The 24,090-nt window shown below is 44.2% G+C and overlaps 2 protein-coding genes across 4 annotated transcripts in view; one reads left to right on the top strand and one right to left on the bottom strand.

Annotated features, from left to right (window-relative positions):
• Positions 1-24,090, top strand: part of LOC142108564 (uncharacterized) — a 625,828-nt gene that overhangs the window by 100,204 nt on the left and 501,534 nt on the right. The window lies entirely within an intron of this gene.
• LOC142108401 (NACHT, LRR and PYD domains-containing protein 12-like) overlaps positions 1-24,090 on the bottom strand; it is a 133,298-nt gene that overhangs the window by 51,593 nt on the left and 57,615 nt on the right. The window contains exons 5-7 of the mRNA XM_075192024.1: positions 18,815-18,985; positions 14,493-14,663; positions 668-838 (exon numbers count right to left, since the gene is read on the bottom strand). Coding sequence (XP_075048125.1) covers positions 668-838; positions 14,493-14,663; positions 18,815-18,985 — 513 coding nt within the window. The remainder of the gene's footprint in view (positions 1-667; positions 839-14,492; positions 14,664-18,814; positions 18,986-24,090) is intronic.

Below are 24,090 nucleotides of genomic sequence, written 5' to 3' on the forward strand. Positions count from 1 at the left end.
GCAGCAGGAAGGAAAGTGACCACAGTGAGTTGTTGTTGTGCAGTTGTACAAGCCGCGGTGCCCGTGCGTGTCGCCGGATTGCGCCCCCCTCCGGCCAGTTAAACTTGGACCAGCGACGCTTTGCTGGTCTGTAACCCTGACACTTAAACTGCTGGGTGGCCCTCACCCTTGGTGAGTAGAGAGTTTGGGCGAGAATGTTCTCTTTCCCGGTCAGTCTTATAGGACACGAGAATTGTGTGTAATATATGTGTGTAGTGGCTCTATAAGATGTTGTCTCATCCTTTCTCCCACATAGACATGTTCTCTCACAGATAATGCAGCATTAATGAGACACAATAACTTGTTTGCAAATGGAGACTGCATGGCTAGGTGCTTGATTTTATATATCTCTGGCAACGGGTCTGATTGAAACATCTCAATTCAACAATTAACAGATGTGGCCAAATACTATTGTCTATATAGTTTATGTGTAATGTCTTTATAAGATGTTGTCTCATCCTTTCTCCCACATAGACATGTTCTCTCACAGATAATGCAGCATTAATGAGACACAATAACTTCCTTATACATAGTGCTCACACATGTCAGACACCTCACCAGTACTCTCTGTGTATCTCATACATTGATCTCCCACATGTCTCATCCTGTACATATCTGTTATACTCACCGTAATTCCTCTATCCGGCATGTTGGACTGGACAGAGCTGTCACCAAGTCACAGAAGTGAGAACCTCCCAGATTGTTACCAGACAGATCAAGTTTCCTCAGGGACTGGTTATTACTTATACCAGGTGCCAGCTGGGTGCAGGATCTGTCTGTCAGATAATTGTTACTCAAACTGTAAGAGAAAATCAGAATAAATAGATTGGAGGTTTCCCTTTGTTGCTGTTTGTGTTTATTAGAAAAAGAAAATGTGCTGCACAAGACAAGAATATTTTGACTGGATACGTTTTAGAAGATAAGAGAATAATAAGCAATTATAAGAAATGTTAGTGCCCTCACCCTGTGAGATATAAGGATATTAGATGCCACAAGGAGACTGGTACCATATAACAGCATGAGTAAATGTAGATACAATGCACTCAGACCTAATCACATATAATCTACCCAGGAACCATTCAGGAATAGAGGAACAGGGGCGAGAGAGACACCAGAGTGGGAGAGAATTGGTGGACATGGGGATAACATGGGGTGTGACTGTTTGTTTCTTTATGTTTTCACTTTATTGTTTCTTTGTGTTGTTATTTCCTCATCTGTCCGTTTATGTATTTGTGTTGTTATGATTTCCCTGTGATTATTTCTGTACATTTGTTGATGTGTTGATGTTAAATTAGTTTTGTCCTAAAGTTATTTCTATGTTTTCATCTGTCATACGTTGGCATGGGGGCAGTTTTATTAATGCATTTTTCATTCATAAACAAGGGGGAATAGTGAGGAGTCCGTGGAGATCATCATCATCAACATTTATTTATATAGCGCCAGCAAATTTCGTAGCGCTTTACAATTGGGAACAAACATTAATAAGACAATACTGGGTAATACATACAGACAGAGAGGTAAGAGAACCCTGCTCGAAAGCTTACAATCTATAGGACAATGGGAGTTAGAACACAAGGGCATGTGCTACATCATATTGCACAATGGACCAGCCAGACTGCAAAGGTAAAAGTACTGAGTGGGCTGTGTGTGTTGCAATGTTGGTCAGAAGGTTGTTGTCTTGCGTTAGCTGTGTAGAGGATGGTAATAGGGTAATCTAGGGAAATTAAGATGATGGTTGAGGAATATCATAACCTTGTCTGAAGAGATGGGTTTTCAGTGAATGCTTGAAGGTTTGAAGACTAGAGGAAAGTCTGTGCGTGGGAGGGAATTCCACAAAGTGGGTGCAGCCCGGAAAAAATCCTGTAACCGAGAACGGGAGGATGTGATGAGAGTGGAGGAGAGACGTAGATCTTGTGCAGAACAGAGGTGTCGAGTAGGGAGATATTTCGAGACAAGTGAGGAGATGTATGTCGGTGCAATCTTGTTGATGGCCTTGTATGTTAGTAGAAGAATTTTATATTGGATTTGTTGAAATACAGGCAGCCAATGTAGAGACTGACAGAGTGGCTCAGCAGAGGAATAACGGTTTGTAAGGAAAATCAGTCTAGCCGCTGTATGCAAAATAGATTGTAGGGGTTCAAGTCTGACTTTGGGAAGACCAGTAAGGAGGGAATTGCAATAGTCGATGCTGGAGATGATGAGTGCATGAATTCATGTTTTTGCGGTGTCTTGTGTCAGATATGTGCGTATTCTGGAAATGTTCTTTAGGTGTATGTAACATGATTTAGATATAGAGTTGATGTGGGGAATAAACGACAGTTGTGAATCAAGGATTACACCTAGGCAACGAGCTTGCGGGGTGGGATTTATGGTCATGTTATCGACAGAAATAGAAATGTCAGGCAGGAGGCTTCTGTTTTTGGGTGGGGATATTATTAATTCAGTTTTTGAAAGATTGAGTTTGAGTTGGCGAGAGGACATCCAAGATGAAATGGCAGAAAGACAGTCAGTAACGTGAGACAACACAGATGGTGAAAGATCAGGAGAGGATAGATAAATTTGTGTATCATCCGCATAGAGATGATACTGAAATCCAAAGGAGCTTATTAGTTTTCCAAGAGAAGTGGTGTAAATAGAGAATAGCAGAGGACCTAGGACTGAGCCTTGTGGAACTCCAAATGATAAAGGAAGCGGAGCAGAGGTGGATCCAGAGAAATTAACACTAAAAGAGCGATTAGATAGGTAGGATGAGAACCAGGATAGGACAGTGTCTTCAAGACCTAGGGATTGTACATGGGTGTTGTCCCCTATGGGACATGAAATGTGACATCAGTGCTTATTGCTAACATAACATATTACTTCTACAGAAGTGGAAGTTGCTCAATCAATTTATAGGCTCATAGCAGGTGCTTGAAAGGGTGGGGTTATCCTAAAAGGACCAAACACAAAAATTTCACCCAGGACACTGCTATAGCCAGCAAATGATCTGCCATTTCTACTGTAGATAAAAATCTACGAAAGTCTTAGTTGCACACATTTGCAAATGTATGTTAAAGCCACCCACCACTCCATGGCTTTTTTGTAATAGGGTGGTCCTAACTGTAAACATGTATGTCCCAAATATATGGGACTCTCACTATGTGTTTTTAAATTGAGAGCTAACTTACCAAAGAGGTACCCCAGAAGCCTCCAAACAGCAATTCAGCACCAGTACCCTCTCTCAGCTACTGACCCCAACATGCCTATCAGACTAATACAGAAGTGGAAGTTGCTCAATCAATTTATAGGCTCATAGCAGGTGCTTGAAATATTACAGGACACAGCAGCACAAGCTGACAGATTACACAGCTGATCACATAAGGCCTGTGGCAGAGCTGAACTTACTCTAGTTTACGTAGCATAAATTGCGCAAATTCACTCTGTGCATATCCATAAAGAGAACAGATGCTTGTGCTCCAATGCAGACTCATGCGGATCTGGCACTTGTGCCTTCTTATAACTGGAGAGGGGTAAAGGGGGGGGGGAGAAGGGACCATCTGACATAGACTGAGTACAGTAAGGGCATGTTTACACACATGCAGCTCATACAGCGCTGCAGAAATGCATATATGACTGTTATGAGGCGCTGATGATGATGACTTGGTGTAAACCAGTTGCATGTGCTGCCAATGTGGATTTGTACACCTGTACAGATGTGCTGTGCTCTGCATATAGGAGGAAATACGCTATATAAGCATGCAGTGCATTTAATAGGAATTTATACCCATTTTGCGTCTAACTCTGCATCAGCCCCATAGACACCAGTGGTAAATGGTTATACTTACATCTCTCAGAATACTAAAAGATAGAAATTTAATTTCGACAAAACAGCCATATCCAGTGTAAAAGCTTCACCCAAGTCTCAAGGATTTCGTTTTACTTGACAAAAGTTTAAATCTAAAAATTTCAGCAAAATAATCCCCCTCTATTGTATAAACTGCTGTATATAACAAGTGGCTGAACGGGTTCCCCTGAATATTCACCTTGTCAGTAACTTTCTGCCGTAGTTATTCTGATCTGCATGAAAGTGCAGGGACTTATAATGGAAAACACAGTTCTACTATAACTATATTGATGTGTAGCGCCATCAGTGTAATATGTATTATGGGATCATTTAGAGTTGGACACAAGGCCCGTTCTTACACATAAAATATGCTTTATTGTACTATGTATGTGCAGGAAAAGTGTGTATCTCTGTGTCCATATTTAGCCTTTTGCACATGCCTGACTTGCGTCCTCCTTGTGTCTGGAGAGATGGACTGGGGGAGGTAAGGACGTATAAACGTAGGCCATGTACAGCAAACATGATCACGTAATTGCTCTCTACTTAGAGGAGGACACATCCGCAGATACACTTGTCAGGAGACAAGCTGGGCTAGTGACACTATAACAGGTAAACCTGCAGCGTGGGGTCCTCCTGGTAGAACATCACACAGCCTGTTCAGCATGGGCCGGAATCTTTAGGGGAATTGGGACCGCAAAAAAATGTGTGCACCCTCCTATGAAAGCATTGTGGCTCTTCCCAACATCTATGCCCAGTGGGTATTCGGGTAATAATTAATTACTAGACTTCAGCATTATTTAATTTGCCTTTACTGGTCCCAGCAAGCCCTGGTAGTCCTATACTGCGTGGGTATACTGGCACTTGTAGATGTAGAATTACAAATGGCAGCCTCCTCGGGCATACACAGTCCACTGGGACCTGTAGTGCTCTATAAAAATACTGCTAAAAAACACCAACAGCATGAAAAAGTAATTTGTTTAAATGGACATAAGCCAAAACCCTCCCATCGATTAAGCTCCTAAATCCATAGAAGGGATCCTGTTCTTCTGCCTGGGATCACCGAATGGTAGTGCCAACGATGGGGACCCTGGGAGGAGGGATGGGGGAAAGTGATAGGGACACTGGGAGAAGGGCTGGAGGACAGTGATGGGGACACTGGACGCAGGGCTGGAGGACAGTGATGGGGACACTGGGAGATGGGATGGAGGACAGTGATGGGGACACTGGAGGCAGGGCTGGAGGACAGTGATGGGGACACTGGGAGAAGGGCTGGAGGACAGTGATGGGGACACTGGAGGCAGGGCTGGAGGACAGTGAAGGGGTCACTGGGAGAATGGATGGAGGACAGTGATGGGGACACTGGGAGAAGGGATGGAGGACAGTGATGGAGACACTTGGAGAAGGGATGGAGGACAGTGATGGGGACCCTGGAGGTAGGGATGGAGGACAGCGATGGGGACCCTGTGAGAAGGGATGGAGGAAAGTGATAGGGACACTGGAGGCAGGGATGGAAGACCGTGCTGGGGACACTGGGAGCACGGATGGAGGACAGCGATGGGGACCCTGGGAGGAGGGATGGGGGAAAGTGATAGGGACACTGGGACAAGGGCTGGAGGACAGTGATGGGGACACTGGAGGCAGGGCTGGAGGACAGTGATGGGGACACTGGGAGAAGGGATGGAGGACAGTTATGGGGACACTGGGAGAAGGGATGGAGGACAGTGATGGGGACACTTGGAGAAGGGATGGAGGACAGTGATGGGGACCCTGGGAGAAGGGATGGAGGACAGCGATGGGGACCCTGGGAGAAGGGATGGAGGACAGTGATGGGGACACTGGAGGCAGGGATGGAGGACAGCGATGGGGACCCTGGGAGAAGGGATGGAGGAAAGTGATAGGGACACTGGAGGCAGGGATGGAGGACAGTGATGGGGACACTGGGAGAATGGATGGAGTACAGCCATGGGAACCCTGGGAGAAGGGATGGAGGAAAGTGATAGGGACACTGGAGGCAGGGATGGAGGACAGTCATGGGGACACTGGAGGCAGGGATGGAGGACAGCGATGGGGACACTGGGAGAAGGGATGGAGGACAGTGATGGGGACACTGGAGGTAGGGATGGAGGACAGCGATGGGGACCCTGGGAGAAGGGATGGAGGAAAGTGATAGGGACACTGGAGGCAGGTATGGAGGACAGTGATGGGGACACTGGGAGAAGGGATGCAGGACAGTGATGGGGACACTGGAGGCAGGGATGGAGGACAGTGATAGAGACACTGGAGGCAGGTGATGGCAATGGCAGGTTGGTGGGCTCAGTGCACAGGATGTAGAGTGTAGAGCAGATGTTGCTGATTAGCAGATTACTTGATGGCTGGAATGCAGAGACTACAGAGTACTTCTCCAGGTGTGTCTTTATGTGGAGTGTGTGCTGGGATTGGATGTAGTAGTATTAGAAGGAGTGGCTATATTTACAGACTATGAAATTCATGCAGAGCATAAACGCAGTTGCATCCAAGATAGCAAGCATATAACGTGCTCAGTAATAAAATGCAATTGTGAGCATATGTTGCAAGATGCTGTTACGAGCCGCGGCGGTGCCCAGCCGCCGCGACTCACTCACCTGCGTCCCGGCCGTCACTATGGCGACCGGGACGTCACTTCCGGCCCTGACCCGGCCGTTGCCGGGGCAACGAGAGGACGCTTCAGCGCTGCGTCCCGGCAATGAGAGGAAGCCGGGCGCAGCGCTCACCATATGTTCTAGCCTGTGGGCTAATTAATGCAACCTATTAATTATGCTGGGGGCTGTGTCTGATTCAGAGCTAGGCTCTGATTGGTGGCCACTGGTATTTAAGGCAATGAGGTCTGCTGCCTCATTGCCGGTTATAGCTCCTGTGTTCCAGTCTGCTAACCTGCTAGTTCCTGTCCTGTATCCTGATATCTCTATTTGACTCCCCGTGTATGACCCTTGGCTTTGATTTGGACCTTGCTTGTGTTTCCTGTGACCCTGATCTTTGGTCTGTTTACCCGTTCTGCTATTTGCCTGTGACCCCTGACCTCAGCTTGTTCATCGATACTGTTGTCTGCTGCCGGCCCTTGACCTCTGCGTGGACCTGACTCCTCTTGCCTGGGTTCTCCCCAGCTGGTACGCACTTCACGACCCTCTGTCAGTCTGCGGCCCAGTCTGTCCCCACCATCAGGGGCTCCAGTGAACACCTGACTGGCAGAGTAGATTCCGGGTTGTGTTGTGCCGGCTGGAGGGGTTCCTAACAGATGCAGGTAAGTCTGAACCATTAGCATTTGAATTTGGTTTACACCAGTCATACATTTGATAAACTTGCTTCCATGTTTAAAATCTTTTGCTTTGATAAAGAAATACACATTTGCTGTAAGGTTTGATTAACGCCGCACACAGAATTTACTTATCTCAGCAATGGACTTAAGTTTTAAACGTGAGTTTGTGTTGTGTTTTCTATAAAACGGAGTTCAGTGACTCAGAACCACTACAGTTGAAAATTCAATATATATCACTGACAGGACTATGGCATTGTCATGAGCTGCGGCTCCACTGCTGGCTGCCAGCGCTCGCTTCTCTCTGCTTCAGGTGTCCCGTCGTCACCATGATGACTGGGACGTCACTTCAGCCTTCTTCGTCCCGGTTGCCTAGAGAACAACTGGGACTCTTGGTGTTCTGCCTGCCGCCGCGCTCGGCCAGCTGTCTAACAGCCGGTCGTGTGTGCGCAGGTCTTTGTAAATTCAGCGTCCTTTGGCTGATTGGGGGATTGGTATTAGTCAGCTGAGTACCCTACATGTTCATTGGACCACATCACTATTTAAGGCAGTGAGGACTGAGCCCTTACTGACGGTTATAGCTTTCTGTCTCTGGTTGCTGACCTGCTCCTTTCACCTGCTCCTGTGCTATTTTGGATTGATTCTTTGTGTATGACCCCTGGCTTGCTTACTGGACTTTGTTGGATTGCCTGTGACCCTGACATCTGACTGTTATGCGGATTCGTTGCTTTCTGCTGGCCCTGACCCTTGCCTGGACTTCACTCTGCTGCCTACTGTTGCCCCTCTGACCTTGACCTGTTTCTGGACTTCGCTACCTTCTACCATCAGGCCCTCGCCTGCGCTGAAGTAATATTATAAATGTGTACTACTCTGAGTTAAGACCTGGGGGCATCTGAGTATCTGTGAGCATGTACAGCTCTACAGGAAAGGCGGCTGCTATAGGTGAATACCTCTCCTGCCTGTTCTACAAGTTTATGATATATTCTGTCAGCCCTAACATTATTGAACGATACCGCACTGCGGACTCAATTCTGCCTGGGCCTCTCAGAGCAGATAAAGGGCTCCTTGGTCAGTATCCTTCCTCTCCTACCCTGGAGACACTTATGCAGCTAGTTATTGAAATCTACCGCAGAATCAAAGAGTCAAAGAATCAAAGAGTGGAAAGCAGAGAAAAACTCCTCATCGCCATGCTCTTCTCCAGTTTTCTACCCGGTACCCCAGGACTCATCTGAACCCATGCAGCTGGGAGCCTATCGCCTTTTCCCGGAAGAAAGATCTAGGTGACACTCCTTGGGGCTCTGTTTGTACTTTGGGAATAAGGGTCAACTTCTACATACCTGCCCCAACAAGGCAGGAAAAGATCTGGTCTAGGTGTAAAGGAAGAGGTACACCTAGGTCTCCAAATCGTCTCTTCTAAAAATTCGGTCCTAATCCACGCTCGAATTGCCTATGGAAACAAGTCCGTATTAGTTTCCGCTTTTCTGGATAGTGGTGCTGCAGGTAATTTCCTTGATGTGTATTTTGCTAAAGCACTTGGCATTCCCTCTGTAAAACTGTAATCTGGACTTGTTGTCTGCGGATTGGATTGGAGACCTTTGACTGGAGGCAGAATCTCCTCCCGAACTCCACCATTGCAATTTATGTTGGGAGCCCTGCATTCCGAAGTTCTTTTTTTTTTCTTAATCCCATGTTCCTCAATGCCCTTGATCTTAGGGCATCCTTGACTCCAACTCCACAACCCTCAAATTGACTTGAGTAGGGGGGAGATTTTACGATGGAGCATGGCCTGTTTATCGACCTGCTTGACCCTACCTCTCTGGGTTGTCCAGCCTTGTTCCGAAATACTTCCTTCACCCTACCGGGAGTTCCAAGATCTGTTCTTTAAGAAGGAAGGATATTCTCTCCCTCCTCATCAAGACTATGATTGTTCCATTGAGCTCATTCCGGTTCTAAGCTCCCCAAGGGGAAATTATATGCCCTATTCATTCCAGTGACCAAGGTGATGGAGGAATTTGTGGAGGAAAAACTACAAAAGGGATTCATCAGACCATCTAAATCACCAATAGGAGCTGGTTTCTTTTCTGTATCTAAAAAGGACAGAAGTTTTCAACCATGTATTGATTACTGGGGCCTGAATGGAAATATAGTGAAAAACACTTACCCGTTGCCTCTCATCTCTGTTCTTTTCGATCAACTTAAGCAGGCCACGATTTTCTCCAAGATTGATTTGAGAGTGGCATACAACTTGGTTCGGTTCAGAGAGGGGGATGAGTGGAAGACCGCTTTTAACACCCACTCGGGCCATTATGAATACCTGGTCATGCCTTTCGGCCTATGCAATGCCCCCGCTGTGTTTCAATATTTTATAAACGATGTTCTGCGAGACTTCCTAGGTAAATTCATTGTGGTCTACTTCGATGATATCTTGATCTATTCCAGATCACTGGAACCTCACCAAATGCACGTCAGGGATGTTCTCCTCAAACTACGTCAATATCACCTCTTCGCCAAATTGGAGAAATGTGAGTTTAAGGTTACCCAGTTCACGATCCTAGGATATGTCATCTCCCCAAGTGGCTTTTCTATGGATCCCAGTAAAGTCCAGGCACTTCTTGATTGGATACGGCCTACTAATCTGAAAGTCATTCAGAGATTTCTAGGATTCGCTAAATATTAAAGGCAATTCATCTGTTCATTCTCAGTTTTAGTGGCTCCCATTACAGCCCTTACCCGCAAAGGGGCAGATACTGCTAATTGGTCTCCCGCAGCTTTGGCTTTCTTCAGGGCTCTCAAGAATGCCTTTATCTCTGCGCCGGTCCTCAGACATCCTAACCTAAATCTGCTGTTCATAATCGAAGTAGACGCTTCTGATGTTGGGGCTAGTGCTATCCTCTCGCAGAAAGATCCCTACGACCACAGGCTGCACCCCTGTGCATTTTTCACCCGAGAATTTTCCTCCGCAGATATCAACTATGATGTTGGTAATCAGGAGTTGCTGGCAGTCAAGTGGGCATGTAAAGAATGGCAGCACAGGCTTGAGGGAGAAAACCAGTATATCCAATCTGCCAAAACCTTAAATTCTAGACAAGCCCGCTGGGTCCTCTTCTTCTACCGCTTCAAATTTATTATTACGTTCCGACCAGGGTCCAAAATTCCAAAGCAGATGCCTTGTCTTGCAGCTTCATCGCCTCACATCTTCCTCTTGCAGAACCTACCTCTATTATCCCTGCTTCCGTCATTGTCCTTGGCCGGAATCCGGATCTTGGCACGATTCTTCATGCCCTCCAACATTTGGCACCTCCGGGGACTCCCGTGGGCAAGTTGATTGTATCAGATCATCTAAGTAAGACGGTTCTCACTGAATGTCATGACAATAAAACTTTGGGTCACCCTGGAGTATACAAGACTATGGAACTTCTGTCTCGTTCTGTTTAATGGCCTTTGTTGTCTACTGATACCAGGGAATCGGTCCTGTCCTGTGAAAATTGTGGCGGGAATAAGTCTTCTCGTAGCCTTCCTGAAGGTCCCCTCATGCCTCTGCCTGTTCCAGTAAAACCTTGGACACACATATCGATGGACTTCATTGCCGAATTGCCTCGCTCATCCAGCTTTAACACCATCTGGATGATCGTGGATCGATTTAGAAAGATGGCTCACTTTATTGCGCATATAGGATTACCATGTGCCAAAACATTGGCTTCGTTGTTTATCCAGCATGTTTTCAGGCTCCATGGACTTCCCATCAACAGTTTCTGATTGCAGCTCCCAATTTGTCGCCACCTCCTGGAAAACTTTTTGTACCCGGCTGGGAATCAAACTCTGTTTGTCTTCAGGATATCACCCACAGTCCAATGGACAAACTGAAAGGGTCAACCAATCGCTTGAGCAATTTCTTCGCTTGTATGTGACCAAATGCCATATTGACTGGGCCACTCTGCTTCCATGGGCAGAATTTGCCTACAACAACTCATGCCAGTCTTCCACTCTTGTGTCTCCATTTTTCTGTAAACTTGGGTTCCATCCTCGGTCCAACTCTTTGTGTGCTCTGGAATCTTCAAATAGACCAAGCTCTCATCACTCCACTGCTCATTTCTTCCAGATATGGAAAAAGGTTCATATTGCTCTCAAGCAGGCCTTGTTCAAGTCTAAACATTATGCTGATCTGCATTGCGGACCATGACGGTGATAAAGTCTGAATGTCTACAAGCAACATCAGACTCAAGCAGCCCTGCAAGAAGTTAGGTCCCAGATTCATTGGACCCTTTGTCATTACTAGACAGATTAACCCTGTGGCTTTCAGACTGAATCTTCCTCCCTCACTCAAGATTCCAAATACCTTCAATTGCTCCTTACTCAAAGGTGTTACATTGTCTCATATATTCAGGCCACATCAAGTCCATAGGCCTCATCCCGTCAGAGTCAAGGGACACCAAGAATTCATTATAGAAAGAATCCTTGACAAAAAAGTCCAAAGTCAAGTTCACTTTTTGGTCCACGGGAAGGACTATGGCCGGGAGGACGTTCTTGGGTGCCACAAAGACATCTACTTGCTGACAAACTTATTAAAGACTTCTTTAGGAAATTCTTTGGGAAACCTGTATGTCAGGGTACCTCGACCCTCCTCAAGGATGGGTACTGTCACGAGCCACGGCTCCACTGCTGGCCGCCGCGGCTTGCTTCTCTCTACTTTGGGAGTCCCGGCCGTCACCATGATGACCGGGATGTCACTTCCTCCTTCTTCGTCCTGGTTGCCTAGGCAACAATGGGAACGCTTGGTTCTCCCTGCCACCGCGCCCGGTCAGCTGTCTAACAGATGGGCGCGTGCGCGCAGTTCTGTGTGAGTTCAGCCTCCTTTGGCTGATTGGGGGATTAGTATTAGTCAGCTGAGCACCCTGCCACTTCACTATTTAAGGCAGTGAGGACTGAGCCTCACTGATGGTTATAGCTTTCTGTCTCTGGTTGCTGACCCGCTGCTATCACCTGCTTCTGTGTTATTTTTGATTCTTTGTGTATGACACCTGGCTTGCTTACTGGACTTTGTTGTATTCATCATCATCATCATCACCATTTATTTATATAGCGCCACTGATTCCGCAGCGCTGTACAAAGAACTCACTCATATCAGTCCCTGTCCAGTGGAGCTTACAGTCTAAATTGCCTAACATACACACACACACACACACACACAGACAGAGAGAGAGGGAGAGACTAGGGTAAATTTTTTATAGCAACCAATTAACCTACTGGTATGTTTTTGGAGTGTGGGAGGAAACCGGAGCACCCGGAGGAAACCCACGCAAGCACAGGGAGAACATACAAACTCCACACAGATAAGGCCATGGTCGGGATTTGAACTCATGACCCCAGCGCTGTGAGGCAGAAGTGCTAACCAGTTCGCCACCGTGCTGCCTGTGACCCTGACCTCTGCCTGTTTTCCGAATACGTTGCTTTCTGACGGCCCTGACCATTGCCTGGACTTCACTCTGCTGCCTGCTATTGCCCCTCTTACCTCGTCCTGTTTCTGGACTCCGCTACCTACTACCATCAGGCCCTCATCTGCTCTGCGGTAATAATATAAACTTGTACTACTCTGAGTTAAGACCTGGGGGCATCTGAGTACCGGTGAGCACGTACAGCTCTACGGGAAAGATGGCTGCTATAGGTGAAGACCTCTCCTGCCTGTTCTACAAGTTTATGATATTTTTTTGTCAGCCTTTTGTCCTTTGAAAGCCAAACACTTACCTGATTATTACTGTTGGTGCATCTTTTGAATTATAGCATTGGACTAGTCTTTTATATTAAGGACATTTTTTTGCTTCATATGTGTGGTAAAACTAGGTATTCATATCACCCTATCCAGCCTGTCCCTCATTTCTCACAATATGTGGATTATTTAATGTACTTTTTATAGCCCTTGCTTTTGTTCCCCAGCTGAACAGAGTACAACTGCATTGTCTAATTAATGTGGATAAGTGGACATTGTAGCTCATTGTAAATATGTATATTGTTGATGTGGCAGTGACTTTGTTATTCATTGTCCTTAAAGTGAAGACAGGTGGGTTATGGGTAGGGATCAGGTTGCAAGATACTGGTGAGGGGGAGGCTAATTAGTATCCATTGTTCTCACAAGACTACTCCAGATGTTTGGTCTACAGTCTGTAAAAGTATAGCTCATCTCCACTCCCCTCTCCAACCCCCCTAGTCCAGGACTCACCAATGTTGAACAAGGAGAGGCCCAGGGGTTTGCCCAGAAAGGGGAAAGCACTGTAGAAATTTGACCCTGGATATAAAGAGCCACTCCAGGGTTGGAGGTGATGTTTATTCTGGGATTTGATTCATGGAAGGTGCAGTGTAGCTGGTTTTGAGTTGATGTGGACAGATGATGTGGTAAACCTGCCTAACACTTATTTACTGGGTGTACATAATAAAGAAGGCACCGGTGGGTGACCAGCCAGAGTGAAGTGGGTAGAATTGGGCCAGAAAACCCGGTATCTTTACAATATAAACATTGGTTTTGGCCAGGATTAACCATTTAAGGTGATCACCTTTTGAATTTATATATTTGTGCTGTTATTGTTGTTTTTAAATATTAATCATTCATCCATATAAATATTTCTATACATAAATAAATATATATATATATATATATATATATATATATATATATATATATATATATATATATACAAAATTGTATTATTATTTGCATTTTGCATTCATTTGCTTGTCTTCTAGCACCTTGGGAAAATTAGATCTGTTTATATTCATTTTAGGAGACATTCTGTAATTCACTCGCCCCCCCCTTTCCCATATGGCAGCAGTACATTACACATCATACACAGAGCTGCGCTGATCATTCTACTCATTTGTTTTGTATAAAATATTGTTATATAAATACTGGACAGTAATAACATAACTGATTTAGTGGGAACATTGTGTCCTCTCTATGTATGTCAGTATATATTCCCATATATAAGCCATATCCCAGTGTAGGAGCAGGAAGGACAGTGACCACAGTCAGTTGTCGTTGTGCAGTCACACAGGTGAGGACAGGTGATGGGAGTGACAGCCAGAGAAGCTGTATAACTGCTGGAGATCATAGAGGGTCAGTGTTATAGGACATGAGGATTGTGTGTAATATATATGTGTAGTGGCTCTATAAGATGTTGTCTCATCCTGTCTCCCACATAGACATGTTCTCTCACAGATAATGCAGCATTAATGAGACACAATAACTTCCTTATACATAGTGGTCACACATGTCAGACACCTCACCAGTACTCTGTATCTCATACATTGATCTCCCACATGTCTCATCCTGTACAGATCTGTTATACTCACAGTAATTCCTCTATCCGGCATGTTGGACTGGACAGAGCTGTCACCAACTCACAGAAGTGAGGACCATCCAGATTGTTTCTTGATAGATCAAGTTTCCTGAGGGACTGGTTATTACTTATACCAGGTGCCAGCTGGTTGCAGGATCTGTCTGTCAGATAATTGTTACTCAAACTGTAAGAGAAAATCAGAATAAATAGATTGAGGGTTTTCATTGTCACTGTTTGTGTCTGTGAGGAAAAAGAAAAAGTGCTGCACAAGAAAATAATACATTGATTAGTTTTAGAAGACTGGTGCATAATAAGCGATTATAACAAATTTTAGTGTCCTCACCCTGTGAGATATAAGGATATTAGATGCCACAAGGAGACTGGTACCATATAACAACGTGAGTAAATGTAGATACAATGCACTCAGACCTAATCACTTATGATGTACCCAGGAACAGAGGAATAGAGGTTCAAGGGGGAGAGAGACACCAAAGTGGGGCCTTTTAAAAAACCAAGCCGAACAGGGAAGAAGTACATCCTGACTGTAGCCAACTACGCGACTAGATTCCTGAAGCAATGGCAATAGCATCCATAGATGCTGAACATATTGCCCATGCTCTCATGGATGTCTTTAGCCATGTAGGATTCCCTCAAGAGGACCACCTGCACCATGTGGCCCAAGTACTAGCCCAGATTAGCCAGGCAGGGTTGACGTTTAAACCAGACAAATGTCAGATGGGGATGGTGGAGGTGTTGTACCTCGGGCACAGGGTTGGTGCAGGAAATATTCGACCGGAGCCAGCAAAAATGGATGCTCTCCTGAATTGGCCTCACCCCACCAACCAAAAACAGGTACGCTTCTTCCTTGGGACGGCGGGGTACAATCGCAAGTTTGTGGCCCAGTACAGCACCATTGAAAAGCTGCTGACTGATTTGACGACCAAAAAGTACTCCCGACAAATTGACTAGACCCTTGAATGTGAGCAAGCCTTTTCCCAGCTTCAGGATATCTTGTCCCGGTCACCAGTATTAGCAGCCCCTGACTTCCGAAGGCGGTTCATTGTGCAAACAGATGCCTCGGGCTATGGAATTGGAGCTGTTTTGATTCAAGTAGGGGAGGATGGTTGTGAACACCCAGTAGCCTATCTCTCCCGGAAACTTGTTAATCGTGAGATAGCATACGCCACTTTTGAAAAGGAGTGCCTGCCCATAGTTTGGGCTCTCAAAAAGTTGCAGCCATACTTATATGGGTGCGAGTTTTGTGTGGTCACAGATCATAATCCTCTTAATTGGCTACAACGTACCACAGGGGACAATGGACGGTTCCTGAGATGGAGCTTGGCCTACAACTGTATAAATTTTTCATCTCTCACAAAAAGGGTAAAGATCACGGAAACGCGGATGGACTGTCCCATCAGCAGGAACCAGACTCCAAGCCTCGTCGCGCCCCTGGAGCTGTCCAGCCAGTCTCTCTAACCACGGGGTACACAGACTAAAAAGTAGGGGGAGCAATGTAAAGCAGCGGGCATGGTGTATGAAACCAGTGTTACAACCCCTTATTATTATTCTAGTCCATACCTGAACTGCACTTTTTAGCCATGTTGTTATCAGAAAGTATCAGTGATGGAACAATATCATTTCCTTGGAAAAATATAGGGGTTAAATTCCACCTCCACAGGGAACACTCAGGATTTGAGTGAATTAAGCTACCATTGTTATATCTGTGTGCTCCCTATTGTCCACTAGTGAGCTCTACAGACAGCCAGGAGCCAAACTCAGCAGGTATCAACTGAGGGAAGACACCTGGGGATGTAGGGGAAGGTGCTGGAAGCCCACCAATCAAGATCTTTTGCAAGTCCCCTGGGCAGGCAGTACCCAAGGTGGGATTGTGAGGTGATAAAAGAGGCTACCCTGGGGACTGGACATGGATGTGACTGACTTTGGCCAAGAGGTGATGCTCTCCCAGAGATGTGCTGTGGAACCTCTCTCCTCTCTCACTGGATTTATTTGAACTGATTTCCTCACTTGTTGGACCTGCTATCGTTAAGGGGCCGTGCTGTATTTAATCCTATTCTGCAGAATAAATCATCCTTCTACTTTTCATCTAATACTGTGTCTGAGTGATTTGGGAACCCCGTATCTTCACAGTCATTGTTGTAGGACATGAAAATTGTGTGTATTACATACACTATATGGATAAAAGTATTCGGACGCTTGATCATTGCACCAACCGGGACGGTAATAATATTGTATTCAAATACATATACTTTAAACAAAAAATAATACCCCAGGGTTTGAATGAAACTATAGAGTTAAACAATATTTGTTGAATACATATCCTTGTGGTATAGGTTTTTATGTTTTGATTGTATATTAGTTTTATAATTACTAATTCTATTTGAGTTTAGTAGTTGTAATTCTATTTTTTGTTGTATTAAGCAGTAATTTCATATTATTATGTGATTCATATTATTTTAGTTGATAAACTTGAGCCAATCACTACTATTATTGTTTTATTTTCATCATTATCTTTGTTTTTTGTGTTTAGCTTTCCTTATTGTCTTAGTATTTACAGTTGTCGATATCAATTTTCATTTATATGTGATTAAGGCACATTCAAGAGTGCTTATGGATGGTGAATACCAATACAAATTGCCTAATTAACTTATGATGCAACTTTAACAGCGGAACCATCAACTGTGATTATAATCGTTACAACTTGTTTACTAGTGATGTGTAAAGCTGTCTGTATTTTTATGAATGGGAATCTTTTACTATTGGCTCGTTTGCATCACGTGATCACCGACAATGGATTGGTTCACTACCTACATGTGATCGCGAGTACAGACTATGTATAGTGGATCATTTTGCCCTGATAAACATACCTCTGATGAAACGGCCAGAGTGCTGAGAAATGCGTCAGTTATATGCTGGATTCCAGTTGGTGATTATTACAGCTGACTTATTATTACACCCCGGGGTTGAAGAGCCTTTCCGTGATCTTAATGGTGGAGACTTTTACTCATTATCGTTTGGAGGCTGGACTTTCGATATCTTTCCACAAGATGTTGGAGTGTTTCTGTGGGAATTTGTGCCCATTCAGCCTGTAGAGCATTTATGAGGTCAGGCACTGATGTATGACTAGAAGGCCTGGCTCGCAATTTCTGTTTCAATTCATCCCAAAGGTGTTCGATGAGGTTGAGGTCAGGGCTCTGTGCGGGCCAGTCAGCTTCCACACCAAACTCATCAAACCATGTCTTTGTAGTTCTTGCTTTGTGCACTGGGGCACAGTCATGTTGGAATAGAAAAGGGTCTTCCCAAAACTGTTGCCACAAAGTTGGAAGCAGAGCATTATCCAAAGTGACTTGGTATGCTGAAGCATTAAAATAGCCCTTCACTGGTAATAAGGGACCTAGCCCAAACCCTAAAAACAGCCCCACACCATTATCCCTCCTCCACCAAACTTCACAGTTGCTATAATGCAGTCAGGTAGGTAATGTTCTCCCGGCATCCGCCAAACCCATACTCGCCCATCTGACTGCCAAACAGAGAAGCGTGATTCATCACTCCACAGAATGTTTCCACAGTCCAGTGTCTGTGTGCTTTACATCACTCCATCTGACGCTTGGCGTTGGTCTTGGTGATGTGAGGCTGCATGCAGCTGCTCGGCCATGGAAACCCATTCCATTAAGCTCCCACTGCACAGTTTTTGTGCTTACATTAATGTCAGTGGAAGTACGGAACTCTTCAGCTATGGAATCAGCAGAGCGTTGGCGACTTTTACGCACTTAGTAGTCGTTGACTCTGCTCTGTGATTTTACCTGGTCTTCTGCTTCATGGCTGAGTTACTGTTGTTCCTAAATGCTTCCACTTTCTAATAATATCACTTACAGTTGACTGTGAAATATCCAGCAGGGATGAAATTTCACGAACCGTCTAATTGGTGGCATCCTATCACAGGACCACGCTTGAAGTCACTGAGCTCTTAAGAACGACCCATTTTGTATCACAATTGTTTGCAAATGGAGACTGCATGGCTAGGTGCTTGATTTTATACACCTCTGGCAACGGGTCTGATTGAAACATCTCAATTCAACAATTAACAGATGTGGCCAAATACTATTGTCCATATAGTTTATGTGTAATGTCTTTATAAGATGTTGTCTCATCCTGTCTCCCCCATAGACATGTTCTCTCACAGATAATGCAGCATTAATGACACAATAACTTCCTTATACATAGTGCTCACACATGTCAGACACCTCACCAGTACTCTGTGTATCTCATACATTGATCTCCCACATGTCTCATCCGGTACAGATCTGTTATACTCACAGTAATTCCTCTATCCAGCATGTTGGACTGGACAGAGCTGTCCCCAAGTCACAGAAGTGAGGACCTCCCAGCTTGTTATTAGACAGATCAAGTTTCCTCACGGACCGGTTATTTCTTATACCAGATGCCAGCTGGGTGCAGGATCTGTCTGTCAGTTTGTTGTATCTCAAACTGTAAGAGAAAATCAGAATAAATAGATTGAGGTTTTTCTTTGTCGCTGTTTGTGTCTGTGAGAAAAATAAAAAGTGCTGCACAAGACAAGAATACATTGATTAGTTTTAGAAGATTGGTGCATAATAAGTGATTATAACACATGTTAGTGCCCTCACCCTGTGAGATATAAGGATATTAATATCCTTATATGTCACAAGGAGACTGGTACCATATAACACATGAGTAAATGTAGATACAATGCACTCAGACCTAATCACATATAATGTACCCAGGAACCATTCAGGAATAGAGGTACAGGGGGAGAGAGACACCAGAGTGGGAGAGAATTGTATTTCACTATATTCTATATTAGCCAGGCATTTTCTTCTAGCCTGTTTTGTGTTGCGTTTTGCATCATCTATTTTTTTTAATTTCTCCTGTTCATTTGTTTCACATATTATTAAGCCTAAATGATGTACTCTTAGACAAAAAAATCCCAAATTACTATTTTAATTGGATTCATTTAACATTGTGTGTCTTTTTAATTCTACAATGTAAATGCATTAAAATAAGCAAAATTAGAAAACTATGGAGTATGAACCTATGAATATGTCTACGTAGCAATTGTTAACCAAAAATGCCTGGGTTAGGACAATTGTAAGTTATACGGCTTTCACATTGCCGCCAGGTAATATCTCAGCTATATGAACCTGGGATAATGCCGGGTGACAGAGCTCTCCCAGCTCATCAGACCCCGTTCAGACTGAAATTCCTGGGTCTGCCCTAGCAATAAGTGTCAGTCATCACAAGAAGATCTTTGATTGGCTGAGAAAGATTATTTAAAGGGGACTTTTTTTTGGCACACAAAGATGAGGCCAACGTGGGTGGTGACTGTTCACAGCAGTGCTTTTATCATGGCCGACGAGTTCCTTATGTGTAGCCCGGAGATCCTGGTTAATTGTGTTATTTTGCCGTTTCATACAGCAAATGGGAGTTTGATGCAGCTGGTAACAATGTACTTGACGTCATTATTTGCGCAGGAGGAGAGCATTTGTCAGGTCCATCATTTCCTCCATATTGAGATTCAGCGCGGCAACTAACTGAAGAATGTGGGCCAGAGACTGCAGTCACGGAGAAGCTTTCTGGTCTACTGTGGAAGCTTTTGAGGAGGAGCAGTGGATGGCACACTTTCATATGTCAGGTGGGACATTTCAGTAAGTACTGGACCTTATCACCCCAGCACTTTCTAGACAGACCACAAACTGCAGAAAACCCATTGCACAAAGTAGGAGACTAGCGATTGTGCTGTGGTGGTATGTGCTACCCCTGGCGAATATTGCACAATCTCCTGCTTGTTTAGAGTGGAGAAATCGACGGTTTGCACTTTAGTGCATGAAGTCCCAAAGGCATTGCTGGAAACCCTGTATCATCGCTTCATCTCCTCAAGGACAGCGATTGTATGACACCATCACTGGATTCCTGCGACGTGGATATCCACAGTGTGCTGGAGCCATAGACGGGACACACATCCCTATCATTGCCCCCACAGGCAACCCTACGGATTACTAGAACTGCAAAGGGTGGCAGTCCATTATTCTACAGGCTGTAGTTGACCACAACTATTGGTAAGCATCATTTTTTATTGTAATGTGATTGTGTCTTATGATGTGTATTGTAAAATAAAGCTAAATATATTTTATTATCAGTTTCACAGATGTCTTTATTGGCTGGCCTGGACGTTCCCATGATGCCAGAGTTTTGGGCAATTCGGATCTGTACCAGATTGCACAGGAGCAGCAAGATGACTGGTTGCTCCCTAGAGAGGTAAATATCTATTTGTTTTATAGAAATATTGGTAAACTAATGATGCATATAATATGTGACCCAATCCAAAATGAAAAATGGTTTACTTTCAAATGTCACTGAAGATATAACAAAAATGCATGTCACAAGGGTACATCACAAAAGCAATCAGACAATATAACAAATAAACAATAACAATAAATGAGCAATATTAAATAATGCACAGATTTGGGAAAAACATTCCCATAGACTCCTAAAAGTCTTTTAGGTGAACCCTAAGGAGAAATTACAACCGAGTAATAACTCTAATGTCCACTAGGGAGTTTATATGATTGATTTCCCAAAGGGTATAGCAAAAAAAAAAGCTCCAAACCAAAGCAATAGCACATGAGGTTTAATGGGCGCACTGCCGCCCAGGGCACTTGCGGATAGTGGAGACAGAAACTAGGTTCCCGTGTACGAAGTTTCCGGTAAGGTGGAATTCATCTCCATATTTAATTCTCTTAAGCATATATGAGTGGATTACCTTGAACTGCGCCTTAAAGGAGGTGTAGTTTCACCAACATAATAGATTGTAAAAATGGAAAATGACTTCTCATATGTAAATAAAATGATAAATTGAATATTAACAACAAAAATATGACATCGAGAGAATAGCAGTATATTACAATTAAAGATGCAATGAATAGACATAATAGAAAACAAATATTTGTGCCTCAGTCCGCAAATATTCATGTGTGTGTGTGTGTATATATATATATATATATATATATATATATATATATATATATATATATATATATATATATATGATATCACCTTGATAATCAAAGTTGTATGGAGAAATAGGAAGCAATTCTAAAACAATGCTCTCTTCAGCTGATGGATCTCATTAAGGACTCAAGAACTTAAGGAATTAGATATAGCCATCACAAAGTTAAACTCATCCCTATCTAGTTTTGAAATTCACATTTACATTGGAAAATTTAATAAAAAATAGGTTCGATAAGAAGGAACTGGAAATCATTCAAAATAAAAGGAGAAAGGTTTTACGGGACAAATTTGGTATAAAAGGGATCAAAAACAAAAAATCATTAATGAAAACACAAAAAAAAAAAAAAATCAAGACCCACACCTGGTATAAGCTGTGTGGTTAGACATGTCAGGATTCGAATTAACAAGTCGAAAGTGTGCAAAAAAAACATTTATCGGATCAGGTTGTAAAGCGCTACAGAATTTGTTGTCACTATATGAATAAATGATGGTTCAAGGTGGGAGAACCTAGCGTTGAAGGAGAAGCACTGCAGTCAGCGGCCATGGAGATAGCCCCCTTTGAAAGTGGAGCTGAAATGCTCAATACCACCCTTATGGGGGGGTCTTGTAAGAAGGCAGGATAAAGGTGGTGGGATCCTCGGTGCCTGGTCCTCTTATTGGTTGTTATATTTACGGTTATGGCTGGAGTTGATGGATGCTGTCTTCTTTGCCACCTTTCAAAAGATTGATTGTAAAATTAAGCAGTGACCTCTTTAAACAAATCTCTTGTCTTTATTTCAAGGAAAAGGGGGTGAGTAGCAAGAAAGGGGGGGCATCAGCCGTTAAGCAGTTTATTGTTTCTTTGAGTTGTTATTTCCTTGTCTGTCCATTTATGTTTTTTGTGTTGTTATGATTCCCTGTGATTATTTCTGTACATTTGTTGATGTCTTTTGTTTGAAATTAATTTTGACCTATAGATCTTTCTATGTTTTCATCTGTCATATGTAGGCTTGGCGGCAGATTTATTAATGCATATTTCATTCTTTGTACATAATTTAGTGTATGTAAATCTTATTACAATCATTGCACCTCTGTCCCAGCACTCCCATAGGAAATACTGCAACGTTATCGCTGGTCGTCCCAGCTGTGTAAATAGTTGGAGGTCTGTGAGGATTAGGAACACATGTGTGTAAACGCTACCCCGCTGCCGGCCCCACTCTGCTCTGTCCGAGCGCTTTATGGCAGAGGTATCCACAAAGTTTGCTTGGAATGCTAACAAGAGGGAAGGTGTGAGAGATCTACTCCCAGATGTACTGCAGACCAGAAGACGCTGCTACAGCTAAGGTGCTAGGGTACCACTGCCTGCTGATTTGCATCCGCCGGCTGTCTCCTGCTGCCTGCCACGTCCTCGTTTCTCCCACCGCCTGGTCTGCCAGCCATTTCCTCTGAACTCCAGCCGCCTAGTCTGCCGCCATCTCATCTTCCCGCTGCCTGGTCTTCTTCCTGTCCCCCGCGACTGGCCTGCCTGCCTGCCACGTCTCCCGCTGCCTGTTCCTGTTCTCCAGTCCCTCTGCACGGCTACAGCGTCCTGTTTCTGGACTCTCCCTTTCCCTGGTCTCTGGACGCTCCAACCAGGACTCTCCAACCTGGTCTCTACTACCTGGACTCTCCCGTTTCCCACACCTGGTACCGGCTTTCTGCAGCCCTCCTTTTATCTTATTATTTCATATTAAAATTATCGCATTGCATTGTATTGTATTCTATTTTATCCTATTGTTCTGTATTTCATTTTAATGTTATTTGCACTGTGATTTTATTTTATCTTATTTATTATTATTTTAATTTACCTTAATTTTATTTGCTTTTATTTCATTTCATCTCATCTTCATTTATTTATTTCATCCATCTGCACTTTATCTTAATTTTACTGCACCATATTTTACTGCATTCATATTTTATATTACAATTTATATTCCATATTTATATTTCATTTTGTCATTGCCATGCCTTTGATCTTGCGCTGTACAATGCCGCCCCGCTCCTTTCCTATACCTATCCTCATCCCCAGCCCCCTTCTCTCGCCAAACTCTCACTACCCCTCCTCTCACCCTCCCCCTGCTCCACTAACCCCGACAATCTGATCTGCATCTCCACCACTCCCACCCTCCCTTTCTCATATGCCCTCTGGAATTCCAGGTCCATCCGTAACAAACTATCCTCCATCCATGACCTCTTCATCTCTAACTCTCTAAATCTTCTTGCCATTACTGAAACCTGGCTTACTTCTTCTGACACTGCCTCTCCTGCTGCTCTCTCCTATGGGGACCTTTCCTTTACTCACTCCACCAGACCGGATGAGCGCCCAGGTGGTGGAGTGAGCCTCCTCCTGTCCCCTAACTGTACTTTTCGGGTAATTCCTACTTTACCTTCCCTCTCCTTCTCCTCCTTCGAAGTTCACTTCATCCGTCTCTTCTCCCCTATCCACCTCCGTGTCTCCGTCATCTACCGTCCCCCGGGCCCCACGTCCCTCTTCCTCGACAACTTCGCTGCCTGGCTCCCCCAGTACC

The sequence above is a fragment of the Mixophyes fleayi genome, chromosome 12 (assembly GCF_038048845.1).
Source record: "Mixophyes fleayi isolate aMixFle1 chromosome 12, aMixFle1.hap1, whole genome shotgun sequence".
NCBI classification, from domain to species: domain Eukaryota; kingdom Metazoa; phylum Chordata; class Amphibia; order Anura; family Limnodynastidae; genus Mixophyes; species Mixophyes fleayi.